Below are 23,098 nucleotides of genomic sequence, written 5' to 3'. Positions count from 1 at the left end.
CTAGCTCCTCCATTGGGAGCCCTGTGATCCATCCAATAGCTGACTGTGAGCATCCACTTCTGTGTTTGCTAGGCCCCGGCATAGTCTCACAAGAGACACATATCTTCTTGTTCTATATCCAGCTGTAACATAGAATCCATGAATCAGTTTTCTTGTCCTCCCAATCCTCCTGGTAGCCACAGTTCTACCCTCAATGTCAGTTTCATAAGGCTTTCTTACATTTCACATGGGAGAGAGGATGTGCTCCTTACTTAACCTTTCTGGGCCTGGCTTGTTTCACTTACAGTAATGACATTTAGTTATAGCCAAACTGTTGCAAACCGTAGGTTCTCCTTTTTATGGTTGAATAGTATTCCAATGTATATATGTAACACGTCTTCTCTATCCCTTCATCAATTCATAGCCTGTATCCATTCCTTGGCCATTGTGAGTATCGAACAGGAGAGTATAAATGTCATTGGCATAATGAAATCATACCTTCAGGATTTCCAATATTAAGATCGTTATGGTTATATAGTAATTCTGTTTTAAAGCCTTGGAGGTTCTTCAGGACTCTTTATATGACTATATTAATGGAGATTTTCATAAACAGTGTAGTGCAAAGATTCCCTTACTCCATAGACTCACTACTGCCTTTTGTCTGTTTGTTGATAGTCATACTCTTGGGAGTTGGGTGAAATTTCATGTGGTTTTGATTTATATTTCCCTGATTATTAGTGATGCTGAGATTTTTTTCATGTATCGGTTGGTTATTTCTGTCTCCTCGTGTATATCTCTTGCCCATTTTCATTTGGCTTCTTTGACTTTTTCTTGCTGAGTTTCTGGATTTGTATCATGTCACATGTAGGCTTGGCCGTGGTTTTATCCTGTCTCATAGGTTCTTCCTGTTCTGATGATTGGAACCTTTACTGTTTAGAAGCGTTTTAGTTTCCCATAATGCCACTTGTCTGCCTTTGCTTCTATTTTCTATGCTTTTGGAGTTTATCCAAGAACAAAACAAAAACAATTGAAAAAAAAACCTGTTCCACTACAATGCTCTGAAAGTTCTTCCCAGACTGGGCCATCTCCCCAGGCTCTGTGACTTTTCTGAAGAACCAGTTCTTCTTGGTCTCCTTCATCTTTTTTTTTTTTTTTTTTTGTATTGATGTCTGTTTCGTTTAGCTCTGTTCTTTCTTATTTCTTTTCTTCTGCTTTAGTTTTCGGTTTGATTTGTTGTTGATTTTTTTAGGTTTTTAAGATACAATGATGGTTTATTAAAGTCTGCTTTCTTAAAATGTACACTTTGAATACTATAAACCTCAGCTTTGATACTATTTTTGTTGTCTCCTATATGTTTTAATATCTTGTGTCCCCACCTTCATTTGTTATAAGAAAAAGAATTTAATTTATTTATTGTATGTATGTGAGTACACTGTTGCTCTCTTCAGACACACCAGAAGAGGGCATCAGATACCATTAGAGATGGTTGTGAGCCACCATGTGGTTGCTGGGAATTGAGCTTAGGACCTCTGGAAGAGCAGTCTGTGCTCTTAACCACGGAACCATCTCTCTAGCCCCTTAAGAAAAAAATTTTAAATTTCTTTTTTGGTTTCATCTTTGATCCATTGTTTGGGTTGTTTAACATTCATATATTTATGTAGTTTATTAAGCTCTTTATTTTCTAGTTTTATTGTACTGTGGTCAGAATAGCTAATTGACACGATTTCTAACTTTGAAATTTACTGGAACTTGTTCATGTCCTATTCACTTTTCTATCATGAAGTACGTTCCATATATTGGGAAGAAGTGGGAAGCAGGTTGGTAGAAAATAGAAGCAAAGGCAGACAAGTGGCATTATGGGAAACAGGGAAGAGGACCACAAAACCACATTTTGTTCAAAATGTCATAATAGTATGAAACATTATGTACTGAGTTAAAAATATTGTAAGAAGAAAATTGTTTATTTGGTAACTGTTTGAAGTTTTGTAGGTACCTATTAGGTCGTTTGTTTTAGGGCACAATTTAAATTCTGGATTTTGTTGTTGTTACTGACATCATGTATGGGTCATGTGGGCGTTGTTCAAAGTGGGGTTTTCGGCTGTCCCTATATTGAAATCCATCACTGTGTTTCTGAATGCTGGTTTTTATAAAGTATTTGAGGGCTCAGATATTGGGTCTCTCTCTCTGTATGTGTATAAAAATATATTTTTCTTTTGTACAGCTTGTCCCTTTGGCTTGTTTGTTTATTGGGGTGGGACACACACTATGGAAATAGAGAAGTCAGCACAGTTTGAGGGAGTTGGTTGGTTCTTCCCTTACCTGTGTGATCTGGAGATCTAACTTAGGTCATCAGACTTGGAAGGAAGCACCTTTACCTTCAGAATCATTTTGCTGACCCCAGTCCTTTTGTCATCATATAATGAGTGACTTCGTTTCCTTTTACTGCTTTTGACTTTAAGTCTATTTTACCTGATACTCTGTATAGGGATGCTTCTAGAAATGTAGTAAGTTGATTGTATATAGTTAGGTAATCTTAATCCATTCAGCCATTCTGTGTTTTCCTTTTACTCCATGTACATTCCAGCTAACTATTGGAATGTAGTGCCTTACTGCAACCAATTTTGTGGCTTGTTTTCCAGCTTTACTAAGGTCTTCTCTACCTCGCTTATGGTCTTATGTATGGTTAAGTGGTTTGCTGTTATGACGGATTTTGATCTGTTGCTTTTTATTTTGGTTTGCCTATCCTTGGTTTTTGCTTTGTGGTTACCAAGAGGCTTCAAGAGTACATTTTTTTTTTGTGACAATCAACATTAAGATATTAAGAGATGGGCCTATGATTAGAATGATAAGAAGCAGAAAGAGAAAATACACTAGTAAGAAAATTATACCTGTATTCCTTCCCTGCTCCATTGAAAATATTTGCTATCTAGTTTTACATATCTTTATATTGCCTGTCTCTTAGCATCTTATTGTGGTTGCTATTCTTTTTAATTGTTTTGATTTTAGTAGTTTTTATCCTAAAGACATGGATGGTTTATTTAATATTTATGTTTACAATACTAGAGCATGCTGAATTTGTTTATAATTACCATTGACAATGAAACTTACTTAGTAAACATTTTCCAGTCCTTTCACTTAATACTAATTTTTATAGTGTGACAAATTGAATAGCTGGCTTTTATTTCTGTTCAACAGGCGGCCTTAGTAGATATCAATTGTGTTAAACATATCATTTATGTGGATAATAAGACTATCAATAGAGCGGAGTACCCTGAGGGGCTTGAAATTCACAGCATGCAATCAGTAGAGGAGCTGGGAGCCAAGCCAGAAAACTGTAAGTAAAGCAATTGAAATTAATTTCCTCGTGGACTCATATTTGTTATTTTAGCAGATTATTAAAAAGTAACATGAGTAAATGCTGGAGCTGTTTGATTTAAAAGTAATCAAGACTGCACATGACAGAAAAATTCTTTTTCCTTTTCCCAAAGAAGGCAATCCTGCCCGAATTTCTTGAAGACAGCAAGCAGACTTTAGGTTAGAGATGAGGCAGGTTTTTTTTGTTTTGTTTTTTGTTTTTTTTTTTAAATTTTATTTTATTGGAAAAAATGGTCAGAATTGTAGTGAGAATTTTTTTTTTAGTATATGTGCTGCCGAAGTGAGCACAAAACACATATTTATTATAAGAATGTGTTTTCATTTTAAACCCATGTGTGCGATATGAGGCTGCTTGAAATTTGCACAGCAGCTGACTATGATTTGTCTTGTGCTCTAGCAAGTTTGTGGTTTTGCCAGCTGCTAATAGTTTCTGAGAGTGTGTGACATTTGGAATTCTGGAGACTCTTTAGACAATATATAAATGCCTGGGCCCTGAGAGGTGGTGGTGTTGTTGGGTTGTGGGGTGTTGGTTGGTTGCTGTTGGTTGTGGATTATTAAGCAGTTTTGTGCAAAGAAGAAACAACAAGAAGAAATTAGATATCCTGATGGGGAAGATCAAACTTGCTTCAAGGAACTCAGTGCCCCTAATCATCAGGGATGTAGTCTGGCAATAATGACACCTCTGTCCCCTTTATATCCCCCACACACACATCTAGTGCTAGTGGGTTGAAAGGGTGGAAGAAAAAAGAACCCACAAAATAGCCAAAAGTCTGGCTACAAACAGAGTATCATGTTAGCATTCGTATCATAGAAAAGAAGTCCTGAGGCCAAATATTTTATTCTTTTTACTGTTCTGGGCAGTAAGCATGCCTGTTGTTCATACTGGAGTGTATACATCTCACTGTACATCCTTTGAAAAGCCAATCCAGAACAAATCAGTATCTCTTGGCTTGATGCATGGGAATGAATATAAGAGACCCACGGGGAATTGCCTGTTATCATCAGGCTGATGCTGTGAGATTAGGGCATGCTTGCCTGGGAGGTTGGCATCCACAGGGTCTGTTACTGCCAGTTCCGATGATTCACCAAAACGTTTGACACAAAATCTTAGAAAATATTTACCAGTCCTCACAAGTTTGATTGACTACTGACACGAGTCACTGACATGTGTTTGTTTCCAGGATAAACAGGATCCATATATTTTTGTTATACTACTTTACCTGAGTATAGAGTCATTATCATGTGTCATAATAATCGATATTATATGTGGAGCTATGATACATGTTGTAGTGATAGTTTACTCAAGTAGGTAAATATTACAAGGACACGTTTTGCAAATGTTCATTAAAAAATAGGCAAGGATGAGAACTGTCATATTGTGTATTTGGTCTGCTTCAGTTGATCCTCAGGTGAATCCTTTTCATTCTGGGATCCCACCAATGACTATGAACACACTGAAGGAGCATTTGCTATAGCCTGTTTAAATATGTAATTTTGAGTTTAGTCATTTCAGTGATATGCCGTGCTCTCCCCCACCCCCAGACAGGGTTTCTCTGTGTAGCCCTGGCTGTCCTGGAACTCTCTCTGTAGACTAGGTTGGCCTCAATCTCAGAGATCCACCTGCGTCTGCTTCCGGAATTTTGGGATTAAAGGTGTGTGCTACCATGCTGGAACTGAACCATTATTTACTGCTAAGGAATCTACACAGCATGCTATCCTTTCCAGTTTTCAAAGCCTTACAAATCCTTCCTGCTTCTATACATAACACTGTGAAGAGGCTTAGTCAGGTGGAGCTGAAAATAGGCTGGATTGAGTTTGAAATCTTTATTTCCATCAACTGGAATTTGATAACCATGCTTACTTATTCAACCAGACTGCTTTGGAAATTTGTAGAATTATGTAAAATGAAAATAATCTTCTTATCAAGTAATTCAATGTAGAGCTGAAGAAAATGTACTCTTTTCTGTAGTGAGTGTTCCTCCAAGTAGACCAACTCCTTCAGACATGGCTATTGTCATGTACACCAGTGGTTCTACAGGCCGCCCCAAGGGAGTGATGATGCATCATAGCAATTTGATTGCTGGAATGACAGGCCAGTGTGAACGTATCCCTGGACTAGGGTGAGAGATGCTCATTCAACTTTATTAGAACTCCAGAGTTCATGATTAAGTTCTTTGTTTATGGTGCCTTTGCAAGAGTGGTTTGCATGTTTCTCTTACTTTGTTTTAGACCAAAGGACACATATATTGGCTACTTACCTTTGGCTCATGTGCTGGAGCTGACAGCAGAGATATCTTGCTTTACCTATGGCTGTAGGATCGGCTACTCTTCACCACTTACACTGTCTGACCAGGTAACACATTTTGTCTTGGCTCATGATTGTTTATTCAGTAAAAAGTTCTCTGTGGCATCCAACATCGCTTTCCATGAGTAATCTGGTATTAGCGTTGATTAGGCCCATATTTTAAAGTTATTTTGAAATAACTACTTTCATCTTGCTGTACTAGATTTTATTTTGGACAGTTGTACTAGAAAATATATTCACTGAACCTTTGACACACTGTTCTGAACCAGCTGGCTCTGTAGAAAGGTGTAGGTTTTTACACTTCGATTTTCTGAATTTATTCTGGACCCATGCCACTAGCTATGTCTTTAAATAGAAATAGATGAAAGTGTACATCATGTATGTATGTATGTATGTATTTATTTCGAGGACAGGGTCTTTTTCTGTGTAGCCCTAGCTATTCTGGAACTCATTCCATATAGACCAGGCTGACATCTATTGATTTCAGAGACCCATCTGCCTCCTGAGGTCTGGGATGAACGTGTGTGTCACCATCACCCTTGGCCTCTCATTTCATATACCCACATTTCAGGCCACATTACAAGTTTCTGATACCTATGTGACCAATTGCTCTCATGCTGGACAGTACAGCTACCAGATATTTACACCTTTGCAGAAACTTCTGTTGGATCAGCAATGCAGGATCTCCAAGGGCAGCCCTTCAACTTTACACTGAACCAGGCTTCTCCCTTTTCTCTATTGTCCATAGTAGAAAGCCCAACAACAGGCAGCACCAACTCAGAGTTCTAGCACATTTGGAGTTACACAAAGAAAACCGATTTAAGAAAAGGAAAAGAGAAACAGTTGACTTTTTATGGCTCTCACTACTTCTTCAGCCACTTTTCTTTCCTGTTCACATGATTTATCTACATTTATTTCTTTTTAAGTTTTATTTAATGTATATCTGCATGTACACCTGCATACTATAAGGGGGTGTCAGATTTCATTATGAGATGGTTGTGAGCCACAATGTGGTTGCTGGGAATTGAACTCAGAACCTCTGGAAGGGCAGACAGTGTTCTTAACTGCTGAGCCATCTCTCCAGCCCTCATCTAAATTTATACATTACTTTGTAGGAGATTCTTATTTTTATGTTTTTTTTTTGTTTCCAGCAAATGACCTTATCAGTCTAAATTCAAAATGTTACATATTGATTGATATATATATGCATGTAGCCACTTGGCCACTGGTATGGTCCTTATGATGCTACCAACCAGAATATTGTCAAAATTATTTCTCTGATTCTAATTAATGTTTATAGTGGTCATTTTGATATATATGCCTGTTGATTAATCAAAGTTAGAAATTAACTTTCAATTTTGTTTTAGTGATAAGTATGCTTTAATGGGTTTTTGTAAAAATGGACATTTTCCTGAAAGTGCTGACTGTTCTACTTGGTGGTACATTTTTAATACAAATTTTCAGTTCACCAAAATGGCCAATTCTCTTATTATCCTGGATCAGTTTCTCTGCTATGGAAGAGTGAGATGTGCTAGAAGCGAAATCAACAGGATCAAAACAAAACATGTACTCTTTGGACTTGCAGTAGTTGGAGTAATAGAAGATTGAATCCCATGTGTAAATTCTCGTTATCAGTATTTGGATTAGACCTGGCCCATTTTGGCTAACATCTTCCCTGATGATTCTTGTCTTTTCATTAATGCAGTCCAGCAAAATCAAGAAGGGAAGCAAGGGTGACTGTACTGTACTGAAACCCACACTTATGGCTGCTGTTCCGGTGAGTACAGAATAGTCATACAGATAGCAAAGGCTCACTTAGACAAGCTCTTGCTTACACTTCTAATTTTGAAAATGTAATACTTTTAAGTATATGTGTCCACTTAAGAATAATTTTACTTTGAAATGTTGGCATAGGTGATCCTCAAAAAAAATAATCATAGAAAGACTAAAGTTGAAATGTGTACCTGTATTTGCTGGTGCCTGAAAATTCAAGATGAAAATGACCTTCACATCACCTAGAGTTAGGCATAGTCCCAGTATCTTAAGGTAGAAATGTACTCGACAGATTGTTTTGTTAAATCTTATTTGATACAGTTAAGGAAGTCCTACAGCATCCTACTGAACTGAGGCAGCATCTCCACTGTTACAGGACAGGTTGGTGACAGATCTGAGTCTAAAGGGCAACACTTCTCACTCACCACACCACACAAAGGTAGTGTCTGACAAATCATCGCCCTGAAGTTCTTCCTAAAGAAATGTACTCATTAGTGATTAAACCATCGCTTAGATCAGAGCCCTCCCTGACCATGTGACCTCAGGAAATAAACTCATAGAAACATCTAGACCGTTCAGGTATCCCTCCATCCCCATGATTGCTGTTTGGATTTGGACAATGGAAGACTCTTTTCCTGTTCATGTCCTGCTGGCCTATGAGTTCAGCAGCTGTCCAGGACTTGCTGGCCAGTCTTTCCCATTGGTTGAACCAGGTCTTTTCCACCGCTGCTCTCCTTGTATACTTGTGCTGAGTCTTTTTAAAATAAAATTTTATTTTATTTTAGATTGTGTATGTTTATTGGACATGTTATACTAATGAATATGTATTATCTTTAGTTTCCTAGAAGTAGTGAACAAGTCAGTAAAATTAGTTGTATAATAAATGAAATTAATATATCCATTATCCTGGAGATTTCTAGGTAAGATGGTGGTTCTCAACTTGTGGGTCGTGACATCCACAGGTGTCACATATCAGATATCCTGCATATCAGGTATTTACAGTATGCTTCATAACAGCAGCAAAATTACAGTTTTGAAGTAGGAACTGAGTAATTTTATAGTTGGAGAAGTCACCACAATGTGAAGGAACTATACTAAATAAAGGGTCAAAGCATTAGGAAGGTTGAGAACCACTGCCCTAAGAGGTTGTATCAAGGTATTGTCAATTTGAGACTGTCTTTGGTATTGTTTTAATTCTTTTCATATTATTTAGTATTTTGTTTCTCTTGCAGGAAATCATGGATAGAATTTATAAGAATGTTATGAGCAAGGTTCAAGAGATGAATTATGTTCAGAAAACTCTATTTAAAATCGGGTATGATTACAAATTAGAGCAAATCAAGAAAGGCTATGACGCCCCTCTTTGTAATCTGTAAGTATATTCAGGGGCCCTGAATTTTGAACCTGTATTGTGTTCTGCTTGGTATAGTGTGGTATGGCCTCCAAATTTTGATGTTTTCCAGTCTGGTTTTAAACTTTTTAACCCAAGCGACCCTCTTGCCTCAGCTTTTCAAAGTCTGGCACCATGAACACGTGTCAGTGTGCCTATGAGGTTTTGTGTTTTTAAACCTGAAAGAAGACCAAACAAATGGCAAATTCATCTAGTTCGAAGATTATCACCATGATCAAAACCTCGACTTATTCTTTATTCTATATCCTATCATTTATACAGGAATGAAGAGACAGTGGACTCTGACTTTGATAATTTAACTAATTTTAATACTTAATACTTAAATAAGTATTGGGTCTCTTGAAGAAAACTCAGAATACAGTTTTGAATATAAACATTCAAGCTTAATTTTTGAATATAAACATTAAAGCTTAAGAGTAACATAATAAGCAACATTACTGTATATACACAGAGAGAGAGAGAGAGAGAAAGAAAAGAGATTTTTAAGGTGCATTCTACATGTGTTTCTCTGTTTTACTGTGTTCATAAAGTTAGGGTAAGTCAGTGAGTATAGCAGTTACAGTGTAGCAGTGCGAGTTGTCATTCGAAGCTTCATAAGTAGACCTAATGCTCCATAGAAAACTTATATTTTTCCTTCGATGCCATTTTCTTTTGTTTAGCATGTGTCTGAGCATGATCCCAATATTACACATTTGGATTGGGGGGGGGCGGGGCTTGAATGCTTTCCTGGCATAGTATGAAGGTATTATTTGCTGTGTTTCTCACCTTCCCATTATCATCATGGTTTGGAAACGTCTGTTCCACCACGGTTTGGAGAATTTTATCATTGTTTATAAGTTGTCAGGTATCAAGAATAGTGTGTGACAGTATGACCATCATTTTCCCCCTTCTTTTCAAGGATCCTGTTTAAAAAGGTGAAGGCTCTGCTGGGAGGGAATGTCCGCATGATGCTGTCTGGCGGCGCGCCACTGTCCCCTCAGACACACCGATTCATGAATGTCTGCTTCTGCTGCCCCATTGGTCAGGGCTATGGGCTGACAGAATCATGTGGTGCTGGAACAGTTACTGAAGGTAAGCATTGGTCATGTGTTAGCATCATGGGGAAGACCATGGTTATCTTATAATGTTCTTAAAATTTTTTGAGATTATAACAGTTACATCATTTCCCCTATCTCTTTGTTTCCTTCAAACCTTGCCATATACCTCTCCTTGCTCTCTTTCAAATTCTTTTTTTAAAAATTGTTGTAACATGCATATAGTTATATATATATAAAGATTCCCTATTAGAACCAGCTCATTCCATAGTGTTACTCCTATGTATGTTTTCAGGACTGACCATTTTGGGTTTTTGAGACAGGGTTTCTCTGTGTAGCTCTGGCTGTCCTGGAACTCACTTTGTAGATCAGGCTGGCCTCAAACTCAGAGATCTGCCTGCCTTTACCTCCTGGGTGCTGGGATTAAAGGTGCATACACTGACGTCTGGCAGGGGTGACCATTGGGTATTGAATATCCAACTGGTGTGCTTTCCTTGCAGAAGACGACTTCTCCCTGTCCCAGCATTGTCTTTGTCCTCTCTTATAGGGCTGAGGCCTCCTTGTCTTTTCCCCATCCAATTTGGCATGCCTGTTATTGTCACTGTTCAGTCATATTGGTGAGATCTTATGGATGTAGCTTCTGACATTACCAGGAGATATGATCACACAGCAAATTCCCTCCTTAATTCTCTGGCTCCCCTCCCAGCCACGCCCTGTTGCCTGAACATTAGGTGCAGGAATTGGTTTGGAAATGTATCCATTTGGACCGGGTTCCACAGTTTTGATGGGTTGTAGTTTTCTGTAATGGTTCCCAGATGCTGCAGAGAGAAGTTTCTTTGATGAAGGGTGAGAACTACACTTACCTGTGAGTGTTATAGTGTGGTTAGGGATTATGTTGGCTTAGTACATGAATGGTTGGGAATTATCCTCCAAGATCCATGACTTCTAATCCTGGGTAGTTGGCTAGGCTTCCAGAACTAGGCATGGGTTCTCTCTTGTTGAGCAGGTCTTATATCCAGTTAGAGAGCTGTTGGTTATCACCATGCATGCCACGTCTGCACCCATAGAGTTATCTTGTCATGTTGGTCATTCTTGTGGTTCATAGGCATCATAGCTGGCTAGGACTAGTGGTCTTTGGAAGCATGACTGCTTCTGGTAGGAGGACAGCTAATCCTCAGGGAGAGAGGCATGCAGGTTACTTCCAGCTCAGGGGTCTCTGGGCCCTGTATCTAAAATGGTGTCTTCAGCAATAAGCAAAAAAGAGTTTGCTCTAAGCCTACCCTGTGTTAGTTTTATAAACACTTAGTTGAAAGTATCATATGTCCCTTTTAGCTTTAAGCCTCAGAATTCTGTCATGATAGTTTCATTTTCTTTCCTTGATCAGTTTTTAAAATTCTATTTTTATTCTTTCACAATGTCATAATGAATGCAGCAGATTTTGGTCATATCCATACAGCATTACATCTCTCTAGCTACCACTAGGGCCCTTAGTCCTCTCTCCTCCCATTTTTTTGTATTCAGTTACTGCTGCCAATATGCACATGGTATGGAATTGTCTCCTGTGATGTAGGCAACCCATTGCTGGCCACGTTCCCAAAGAATGATTTCACATCCCAGCAGCTCTCAGTTACCAATAACTCCTTTGCCAAGGTGGGGTCTTAGGAACCCTGTGGAATTTTCACTGGCGTAGTCTTGTGCAGGTCTTGTATAGGAGGCATAGCTGCTGTGAGTTGATACGTACAACAGCCACATTGTGTTCAGAAGTTAGCATTTTGACACACATGCCCATCCTCTGGCTCTTGTATTCTGATGTAATGACATGTTTGTTCCTCATTAGATGGAAGAAAGTTCTATCTAGATCATTGGTTTTCCACCTTCCTGATGCTGTGTCCCTCTAATACAGTCCCTCATGGTGTACTGATTCCCCAAATCATAAAGATTATTTTCGTTGCTACTTCCTAACTATTAATTTTGCCACAGTTGTTAATTGTAATGTAAATCGTTTTGGAGATTGAGGGTTACCAAAGGGCTTGTGACTCACAGCCTGAGATCAGTGTTACAGTAGCTGATTCATCCATCCGTACTGAGCACTACCCACACCTACTAGGCACTCTGAACTCTGGTTCTCTGCATTAACCATTTCTAGCCAAAGTTGAGAGCAATGCAAATCTATGGGTGTACATATAGATAGACAGTTTGGTGATAGCCTGATCTCAATCCTCACTTTGGGGAATTTCACTCTTGGAGCAAGTATCCCTCTTACATCCCTCCTTTTTTGTTTTATCTTCTGTTACCTTCAATTCCTAAAGGCAGAGTGTCTCAGCCTTATCCCTCTTCACATTCTGATGCACACAATTCTTTGGTTTGACACCCCTTTCATGTACTGAGAGGTATTAACAATCACATTACTAGTAGTAACTTGCTCGCCCACGCTGTACAAATGGAACATAGCTCCAAATATTGCCACATATCTCCTGAGCACATGAAAATCCTGCCAGGTTGAGAAACACTAGGGTTATATAGGAATCATTTTTTTAAAGGTTGTTTTTCTGGTTTGAACTTGAGTAGGTCTTGTACATGCTGTTTCAGTCTCTGAGTTCATATGCGTATCACCTCAATTGATACCGACTGGTAAAGGGAAAATGTTTTCTTCAATGGAGTGTTATACTCAAGGACAGGACCCATCCCAGGTCAATACAAAATACACATTTTGTGTGTGTGTGTGTGTGTTTGCGGGGATTTGTCTTACTGGTTTTTTTGTTTGTTTTGATTTTCTTTTGGGAGTTTGGTGGATAGAGAGGTAGAGAGGAGTTGGGAGGGAAAAGAGTTTATCAAAATATTGCATGAAAAATTTTAAAATAAAAATGGCATTTTAATCACATGTGCACACATGCGTGCGTGCACACACATACACACACACACACACACACACACACACACACACACACTAGTGCAGGCATCCACAGAGTCCAGAAGAGTGTGTTGGATCTCTTGTGGCTAGGCATACAGGTGATTAGATGTAAGCCACCTGAAATCATGGCTGGGAACTAAAATCCCGCCCTCTGCAAGAACAGCAAGGGCTCTTAACCTCTGAGCTACCTCTGCAGCCTAGGAACTTTGATGAATCAGATTACTATCACTTCATGCTAACTGTGTCCAAAAGTAATACCCCAATTCCAAAGTGGCCACCTATTGCTAAATTATTTGTTGTGTCAGTATTATCACATCTTTGAAACCATTCCAGGAGTTAATCAACTTGGAACTCCTCAGACTGTTTCCTATCTTTAATTTTAATTGGTTCTACCCATTCTCTCACTAGGCTGCCCTTTCCCTCTGGGCCAAAGTTGTCATCGCACTTTATATTACTTTAGCTGTTCTGAAATGACAGCCCTTTAGTCTTTTCTAGCCTACCCACTGTTTGATGGATGTGTAAAGTCTAAACACGCCTTTACCTAGTTTTTTTTTTTTTTTGGAAGATATTGTTGATCTAGTGTGATTGTACCCGTCTATCATCTTAGATACCTGTCTTTTCTTCCCTAGGCAAGCCATCTCTCTGACAGAGCTTTTCTGGCTTAACCTCACTGTAATTTCTCTCTTCTTGAGGAATACCCTTTCTGTTGACTGGTTATAGCCAATCATCATTGCCCAACTTTTATAAGGATAGTTTGTTTTACATGGATCCTTCGGGTATCTAGAATACTATGGTACTTGTAGAAGCCTCCAGGTAAAAGGCACAGAGAGTAGGAAAGCAACACAAGTATTCCATGTACAGATTGGAGTATGCAGCCCTAAAGGGGGAGGGGCAGCCCAAGTCCTTGTGACTGTTAACTGAGGTGAATAGCGGACCCATGGGGGTAAGATGAACATCCCCCTATATATATATATATATATATGTCATTGTAGAGAGCATTTCTTTCTCTTTTGAGATTATAACTTAATTTAAATCATCTATTTAATTAATCACATCTTCATAGATGGCCATCCTCTGATACATATGCAGCTAGAAACACGAGTCACACCATGTGTTTTCATTGATTAGATAGCTTATTATGAACCCAACACTATAGAAAACACTGTGCGATAACTTACAAAGGATGACGTGAGTGTGGGAAGATGCCCTGGTACCTTAGGTTTTTTTTTTTTTTTTTTTTTTTTTTTTTAAATGTAGTGGGTACAACCTATCTACATACCGGCAAAGGACATTCTCACTATCATGTGTATAAGTGTATAAGACAGAGCTACAGTTTTCTTATCTTGCATTTCTTGGTTATCTCATTTTAACTCCTTTTCAAGAGTACTCAAGTTCCAATTATTGATTTCATAACTCTCTGGGATAAGACAACTCGTAGTCTTTCTTTCCAATTGAAGCTGTTTTGTAAAGGCTGCTGCCGGGTTTTTGTACTATGCTTTCTGTAGGACTGACACCCTTGTCCTAGCTTCTTAGCTCATTTCTGTCATTGCTTGTCCATGCAGATTAGGATTTAAGTGTTCTCTGTACTGTTTCACATACATTTTTCCCTGGGTTGTCTGTTGGTAAGGCCTTTGAGGGCTGGGTCAGATCATTCTTCATATGTTAGCTAGCAATGTTTAATATAGTGCTGGGTTCATAATAAACCATCTATGAAGATGTGATTATTGCTAAGAGTAGCCACAGATTGCTAAGGAAGGGCTAATGACATGGTGATGGTGATGATGATGATGTTGATGATGCCACTGCTGCTGTCTCAGAACAGTGGTTACAGCTCTTGGACATTTTATTTGTGACAAGTAGCAGCAAGTGCCGCTTTCATCATCACATTTGGTCTTCACTGCATGTACTTTTAAATATGAAGTCGGGGTGTTTTTTATAGGTGAAGAAATGGAGCCAAAGACAAGTAATTTGATACATGCAGTGAGTGATAGAACGGGAATTCTTGTGATATTCTTCTGTCTTAGCAGAATCCTAGGTTAGATAATGGTAGACCTCATCCCTTGCTTTTAGCAGATTTTAAAAAATGTAATTATTTAAAATATAGCCCTGGGAAGAAAAATATTCCGTGGAAATGGGAGTCGAAATGCTGAAAAATGTAGAGTTGGCACTCCCCATGTCACCTTTTAGAGCCGGCATTTCTAGTGGCCTGGTGTGCACGTCGGAACTACTGTACACTAATGGTGGTGGTGCCTTTTCTCTTCTAGTTACTGACTACACTACTGGAAGAGTTGGAGCTCCTCTTATTTGCTGTGAAATTAAACTGAAAGACTGGCAGGAAGGTAAGGGTTTCACACCGGCTTCTGGGATTTCTAGACGCACTGAAAACCCTCAGGAGCCTTGGGTTGCATTGAAGTGAGAAGCTGCCTGTCAGAGCAGGTGGTTCTTTGGTTTTGCCCATTCCTATGACTTCCTTATGCTCAGAGGGGAAAATGACTACATTTTAGCCAGTGTCCTTTTTAATTTAGGAAATACTCAATGGCAAGGTGGGACGGAGTTTCTAATTGGAACTTCCCCTGGATGAGGGACCTTTTGAAGTTCACCTCTGCTAGTGATGACATTGGGGCTGTGAAGGAGAAACCCTGTACACATTTATACAACAAGGCCTTGACGCTAGCCAATTTCCAGTCAGTATTCATCTGTGTAGTTACTTTGTACAGTAAATATTTACATATACAGAGGCAAGGCATTTAGAAGAAACCAGAATCATAAACACAACTGTTGATAATTCTTTTTACAAACATCTGAAGTCAGGTATAAACCAATTTTCCTATGATGGACATGATAAAGGATAATAAATATACATTAATTACATGCAGTATGGTGGATTATTAAATAAACAAATAATTAAACAGCCTTGCCATGCCAGAAAGAATTGATGATAACTACTAGACAGTAATTGTCTGGCCACTGTTTTAATCTGTAAAGTTTTCCCCATTTGCCACGGCCTCCCCTTCTCGGTTGCTTAATGCTATGCCCTTTCTTCCTGTCTAGTGTCTCTGCCTGAAACTTTCCTGAGCATTAAATCTGAAAAGTGTTGATAGCAACACATTGAAGACTTACTTAGAACCCCTTTAAGTTTTGCTCTTGTTGGGGATGGTTTTATTGAACACTTAGCTTTAATTATGTCTGCTGCTTGAAGGTTTGTATCATGGGAAGGTTTGGGTAGGAGGTTTGCAATGGTGCCTGTCATAGAGTTTCCCTTGCTCTCCTTCCCATTATTCCCTTATTATACACTCATAACTGATGAAATGTAAACTTAGCTCCTCCCAAAAACACAATATAAACTTTAGAATAACAAACTTGAAGAATTAATGAAGGGTCATTGAGACGACTCAGTAGCTCATTGAACTTGCTGCCAAGTTCGATGGCCTGAGTTTGTTTCTTGGGACCCACATAATGGAAGAAAAGATCCAACTGTTGCAATGTTTTTTCTGACTTACGCGCACTGTGGCATGCGGGTGTGTACATGTGTACATGTGTGTACACACACGCATGTGCACCTGTGCACACACAAATAATTGTAATAAAGAATTTATAGAAGATGATAAATTTTGTTTGAGAATAATAACTGATTTTTTAAAAAAAAATTTATAGGTGGTTATACAGTTCATGATAAGCCGAACCCCAGAGGTGAAATTGTGATTGGCGGCCAGAATATCTCCATGGGATATTTTAAAAATGAAGAGAAAACAGCAGAAGATTATTGTGTGGATGAAAATGGACAAAGGTGGTTTTGCACTGGCGATATTGGAGAATTCCATCCTGATGGATGCTTACAGATTATAGGTCAGTGTGTTCTCTCTTCTATAGTCTCTTTCATTTTGTAGCTTCAGTGAGGCTGAATAAGAACATAGGTTAGGCCATCAGTGGGGTTGGTAGACTGATTAGTTCCAACTCTCTGCAAGCTCCTTTACTTGTGCCCTTTCTGCCTGAGCTCCAATCTGTGAAATAGACACATCCACCTCATAGCGCAGCTGCTAGCCTTAGATGAGTTAAGAAATGAGAGATGCTCAGAGAAGTGCCTGAATCTTTTGAAGTAGTAGCAATGTGTGAGGAGGGGAAGGGGAAAGTGGACAGAAAAATGGAAAATAGATTCAGCAATGAATAAACAAAAAAATGATCCAGGAAAGACCTCTTTTGCTTAACTCTACAGAACTCTGTATAACTATTTACGGTGGCATGCATATATGATTTTAGGCCTTCCTTCCCCCTAATTTCTCAGTGATCATCATGCACCCCTTTTTTTTCCGGTACCTCTTTCTATGGCTCTATCTGTAAGAGCTAGATCATTTCAATCTTCAGCACCAGTCTATTCTTTTGAAAGTGCGTGTTGCTTTGGCATTATTATTATTATTATTTTTAAAACTGGACTTAACGGAAGTAGATGTTTATACTCAAAACGCAACTCCAAAAGCGACTCCAAAAGAAATCCTGTGTTCACTTTCAATAGGCAAAGGTTTAAACACTAACTAGCTATAAGGGCTACTCATCCAGGTCTAGTCTGTCTTCTAGTGATACAGTCGCTTGGTCATAGTTCTAGTGACACATTTCATTCTGTGGCTCTACTTTACAGTATCTGAGCAGAATGTAAGCAGTGATTTCCTGGGAAGTTTGGTCTTCATCTTTACCATTCATCTACTGATTCATTTAAAAAACATGATGAACTTTTTTCCTAGGCAATCATATTCATATTTTTCCTATTGCCATCTATTGTGGAGCAAAGCTAGGTTTTGTATATGCTAGAGGAGTACTATGCATGTACATCCTAAGCTCCCTTTTATCCTCTACTGGTGCAACTGGTTTTTGAGACGTGTTTTGTGTTAGATAACAAAACGGAGCTATAAGCTTATGTAGCACAGCCTGGCCTTGACCTCACAAGCTTTCTGCGTCAGACTCCTATGAATAGGAATTCTATCCATGTGCCACCACGTCTGGCTCCTCTTCAGTTTGCATGTGTGTATGGTGTTTGTACTTGGTGTGTGTCTGTGCACATCGGTGTGTGGGTAGACCTGGAGGACAGAGGTGGAAGGGCTGGGTGTCTTTTAAAACCATTCTCTGGCGTCTTTTGAGACAGTATTTCACTGAACCTGGAGCTTATCCATTTGTCTGGGCTTGCTGGCCAATGAGCTTCAGGAATTGACCTGGTTCTGCCCTTCTCCCAACACTGAGCTTAAACACACGTGCTAGTGCCCAGCGTTTATGTGGGTGCTGGAGATTTGAACTCAGGTCATCATGCTTCCCATCCCCCACCCCCACCCCCACCCTCGGCCAATGTGTGTTAGAGGATTATTTTTATTATCCCATTTCCTTGAATATAATCTTACATTTGTGCATTTTGGAAGAAACTAAACAATTGTGATCCAAATGTATGGATATTATCAACACATATGTACAATGCACGTGCCCACTGTTGCTGCAGGTTTAAAATGGAAAAGGAAGCCATTAGGGTTAGCAGAATTGTCAGAGAGGGTCTTTTGTTGAAAAGCATCTAGCACAGTCTTTTTTAGAAAACCTATTTTTTCATCCATGAGTACAGTGAGTTTTGATCAGAACCCTCCTCCCCCGTCCTCCTACGCCTCTGTCTTCCTTACTATTGCTGTTGGTAGGCAACACATCATTCATAGAAAAGATTTAAAGCAGGCTAATAATTACTCAAGATGAGCTGTCCTGTGACAGTACTTTCTTACAGCACTGTCACTTTACAAAGAAAATGTCAAATAGGGAATGTGGGAATTGGCATTTGTTGAGTGTGCTTTATATGGAATAGACTGTGACATGCTTCTGTGGGGAAGGCACCATTGTCACGGATATGAATGAGGTGGAAAGAGATGAGCTGAAATACCAAGCATCACAGCCTGTAGCAGATGATGCTCCCATTCCTAATCTAATGCTCCAAGTTCTGTTCCTTCCCTTAACGTCATTGGAATTCTGAGTGTGAGAAGTTCATAACATTCAGGGAGTATGACATGATGTTACAGCTTTGTATAACCTTTAGCTAATATTTATTTAAGTATGTTTTTATTAAACTATTTTCAAACAGTATATTTTGATTGTGTTTTCACCCCTCCCCAAGTCCTCCCAGATCTTCCTCACCTTCCTACCTAATTTTGTGCCCTCTCAAACTTTTATACACTCTCTTAAAAGGAAAAGACAAAATGAAAGTCAAAACATCCAAAAAACAAAAAAACCAGTAAGACAAAAGAGAAGCAAGCAAATACCATGGAATCTTGTGTATGTATGTGTGTGTGTGTGTGTGTGTGTGTGTGTCTGTGTCTGTGTGTGTGTGTGTCTGTGTCTGTGTGTCTGTGTGTTTGGCTAACTACTGCCAGAAATGTGTCCTGCTCTGGTATGTGGTTGATAGATTTGGTGACACTTATTGGAGAGAACTGATTTGAGACATACTCTTGCAGTCATACCTCAGACTGAACTTGAACCATTAAGAGACTACACTGGCCTAGAACTTAAGATGATCTTACCTTACACACCTGAGTGCTGAATCTTTAGTACTTGATGCATTTTTATCAGTATGCTTTGGAAAATTATATATGTATACACACATAATTTTATGTATTAAAATTATATTTATATATTTATTAAACTATATTGAAATTTATATTAAATTTTATGTACATATGCATATATACATATATGTCAAGATTTTAGAAGAAATATCTTTATAAATAAAATCTAAGGCAATAAATTTAAATAAAACCAGAATTATGTATGCCACAATGCAACAAACTGTGGGTTTGTAGTTTTTAATAGAAAATACAATTNTTTTTTTTTTTTCTTTTTTTTTTTTTTCCAAGACAGGGTTTCTCTCTATAGCCCTGGCTGTCCTGTAACTCACTTTGTAGATCAGGCTGGCCTTGAACTCAGAAACCCCCCTGCCTCTGCCTCCGGAGTGCTGGGATTCCCAACCATAGTTCTCCCCTACTCCCCCTAGCTGCCTCCAACCTTTCTTCTTCATCAGATCCATTCCCCCCTCCATCTCCATTCAGAGGAGCTCAGGTCTCCCAAGAGAAAACCGCCAATGTCTCTGATTTAACTTGACGATCCATATTTTTATGATTCTAGATCGTAAGAAAGATCTGGTAAAGTTACAAGCAGGAGAATATGTATCTCTTGGGAAAGTAGAAGCTGCACTGAAGAATTGTCCACTGATCGACAACATCTGTGCTTTTGCCAAAAGGTAACTCTTTGATCTGTCTGTCTGTCTGTCTATCTATCTATCTATCTATCTATCTATCTATCTATCTATCTATCTATCTATGTATCATCTCTTTTGTGTTTGTTGGGGGACGCTCACGTGGAACACCTTGTGCGGGCTCTCTTCTATCACCATTTGGGTCCTGGAGATCAAATTCAGGTCATCAGACTTGATTGCTATCTCGCCAGACAAAAAATAGTTCTGTTTTGTGTTTCATACTTAACAGTAAAAGGAACATTATAAAAGAAATTTGATTGTGTGTAAACATTCAGATATCATCAAAAGTCTCTTAGAACTTTGTGGCTAGGAAAATAAACATTAAAGTTCTTGAATTTATAGAACAACATGACGGTCTTTTCCTGAAACTCATTTATTATAGTTTTTTATTAGACATCTACCATGTCTTGCTAAATGTTTATTTTCTGATTTAACCTATGTTACAAGTTCTTTCATATAGGATCCATAGCAATTAAGACTCAGCATGAATAATTTCCCCAAAAGTTCACATAGGTAGCACATGGTGAATTTTCAGTCCAAGTTTTTCTAAGTCAAAAGCCTGTGAGATTGAGCCACTTTCTTTATTTATTAATATTATATAATATGTATATTTAGAATTACTAATACTGTACTGTTACATTGAATAACGTGAATAATTTTACTTACTCCTTAATATGTATATTTTTCAGTGACCAGTCCTATGTGATCAGTTTTGTGGTTCCTAACCAGAAAAAGTTGACTCTTTTGGCACAACAGAAGGGGGTAGAAGGATCTTGGGTTGATATTTGCAATAATCCCGCCATGGAAGCTGAAATACTGAAAGAAATTCGAGAAGCTGCAAATGCCAGTAAGTAAGAAATTGCTAAGCTGTTGAAGTCCATAAAAGTCACCTAATAATTATTTTGTGCGTTACACTAGAAAATTCAGACACATGTACAATGCATCTTGATTGTATTCACTCCTTGCTACTTCCATCTAAGTCCCTTTAAAACATCTTTATATCCTTTTTTTTTTTCTAAAAATCTCAATGAGTGGTGTGTGTGTGTGTGTGGATATAAAATCAACTTAACAATTAAATACATACTCTTGTTCTTTGAGAATTTTATATGTGTGTGTGTGTATATAAAATCATAATCTGTTTCCCTGTAGCTTCCTTTAGACCTTACCCAATAGTGGGTCTCCTTCCCAATTTTATGTCCTCTTCTCTCTTTTAATAACCCACCAAGTCCCCTTAGTGGTGCCTACATGGGCATGAGTGTAGGGCCATCCATTGAAGCACGGGCAGTCTACCAGTGGCCACACCCCCAAGGAAAAGGTATCAGCGGCAGACAGCAACTCTTAGGCTAAGGGTGGGGGGGCTCATGAGATGCTCTGCCATCCATGTTGACTGACTTGATTTAGTATAGGTCTTTGCAGGCATGACCATAGCTGCTGTGAATTCATTTGCCCAGTGGCTATTCCTTATACAAAAGACAGCATTTCACAGTACTCTTCACTACAGCCCCTACCTTTCATCTTTTACATTCTTCCTAGTTTCTCTTCCACAATGCTCCTTGAGTCTTGGGCAGGGAGGGTTTTTGAGAGTCATGCTATTTAGGGCTGAATACTCACAGTCGCTTATTCTCAGTTCTTTGACAATTATGATATGAGTCTGTGTATTTATTTCTGCCTACTACCAAAAGAAACTTCTGAGCAAGGTTGAGAGCAGTATAGGTATATGGATATAAATAAACAAATAAATACATAAATAAATTCTAATCTGAGTTTCTTCAGGGTCTTTTAATATTAAGGAATGTTGGATTTTGTGTGTTTGTTTGTTGTGTTTTGTTGGTTTTTGAGACAGGGTTTTTCTGTGTCCTGGAACTACTTCAACAGATCATGTTGGCCTCAAACTCACAGAGATTCACCTGCCTCTGTCTCCCTAGTCCTGGAATTAAAGGCCTGCAGCACCACACCCTGGTGGAATGTTGGAGTTTTGCCTTTCTGCATCTATCAGGAGGACCAGGTGGTCCTTGAGTGTAGTTATGCAGTTTATTTCATTTATTGATGTACATATGTTGAGCCATCTCTGGAATTAAGCCAACATGATCATGGTGAATGGTTTGATGGGTTCCTGAATTTTGTTGATAAGTTTTTGCATTTATGTTTATTGGGCTGGTCTATACTTTTTTATTTTGTTGAATCTTTGATTTTGGTATTAGGGTAATAGCAGGTTTGTAGAAATGTTTTTGGCAACACCATGCTCATTTCATATTTTATGGAATAATTTAAGGCGCATTACTATTAGTTCTTTTTTTTTTTTTTTTTGTTTTTCGAGACAGGGTTTCTCTGTGTAGCCCTGGCTGTCCTGGAACTCACTTTGTAGTCCAGGCTGGTCTCGAACTCAGAAATCCGCCTGCCTCTGCCTCCCGAGTGCTGGGATTAAAGGTGTACGCCACCACGCCCGGCTACTATTAGTTCTTGAACATGTAATAAAAACTATCAGTGAAGCTAATCTCTTATCTGGACCTGGATATTTTTAGTTGGGAAATTTTTAGTTACTGCTTCAATTTCACTGATTGTAGACCTGCTTAAATCGTTTATCTCATCTTGGATTAATTTTTCAAGCTTATATACATGTAGAAATTCATTGATTTTTGTTTAGATTTTACAGTTTAATAGAACATATTTCTGTGGGTTTTTCCCCCTGTATTGTTTACTCTTAGAAATTCTGTGAGCTCTCTATAGAGTTTCTCTTTGTGGTTGATTTGTGGTCTATTCCTGTTGTGATTAGATGGAATACAGGGGATTGTTTTAGCTAATTTGTATTTTCTAAGACGTGCCTCATGCCTTAATATATTTTGACATTCTATGGACTTCTTCGAAAAGAAATGTATTCTGCAGTGCTTGGAAGGAATGTCCCATAGATACCTACTAAAGTCTATTTGCTCTATGATATCACCTAAGTCACATGTTCCTCTGAGTTGTTGGAATGACCTTTCAGTTGGTGAGTGTCTTAGTCAGGGTTTCTATTCCTGGACAAAACATCATGACCAAGAAGCAA

The 23,098-nt window shown here is 38.6% G+C and overlaps 1 protein-coding gene across 6 annotated transcripts in view; it reads left to right on the top strand.

Annotated features, from left to right (window-relative positions):
- The window catches only part of Acsl4 (acyl-CoA synthetase long chain family member 4), a 73,655-nt gene that overhangs the window by 39,573 nt on the left and 10,984 nt on the right, over nt 1-23,098 (top strand). For all 6 annotated transcript variants that reach the window (XM_021152848.1, XM_021152849.2, XM_029473008.1 and 3 more), the window contains exons 6-15: nt 3,175-3,313; nt 5,324-5,474; nt 5,584-5,707; nt 7,365-7,436; nt 8,665-8,804; nt 9,742-9,914; nt 15,053-15,127; nt 16,443-16,634; nt 19,926-20,040; nt 20,745-20,902. In XM_021152848.1, coding sequence (XP_021008507.1) covers nt 3,175-3,313; nt 5,324-5,474; nt 5,584-5,707; nt 7,365-7,436; nt 8,665-8,804; nt 9,742-9,914; nt 15,053-15,127; nt 16,443-16,634; nt 19,926-20,040; nt 20,745-20,902 — 1,339 coding nt within the window. The remainder of the gene's footprint in view (nt 1-3,174; nt 3,314-5,323; nt 5,475-5,583; nt 5,708-7,364; nt 7,437-8,664; nt 8,805-9,741; nt 9,915-15,052; nt 15,128-16,442; nt 16,635-19,925; nt 20,041-20,744; nt 20,903-23,098) is intronic.

This window comes from Mus caroli, chromosome X, assembly GCF_900094665.2.
Source record: "Mus caroli chromosome X, CAROLI_EIJ_v1.1, whole genome shotgun sequence".
Lineage (NCBI taxonomy): Eukaryota > Metazoa > Chordata > Mammalia > Rodentia > Muridae > Mus > Mus caroli.
Note: the sequence above shows the minus strand (reverse complement) of the source record. Positions and strands in the feature narration are given on the sequence as shown.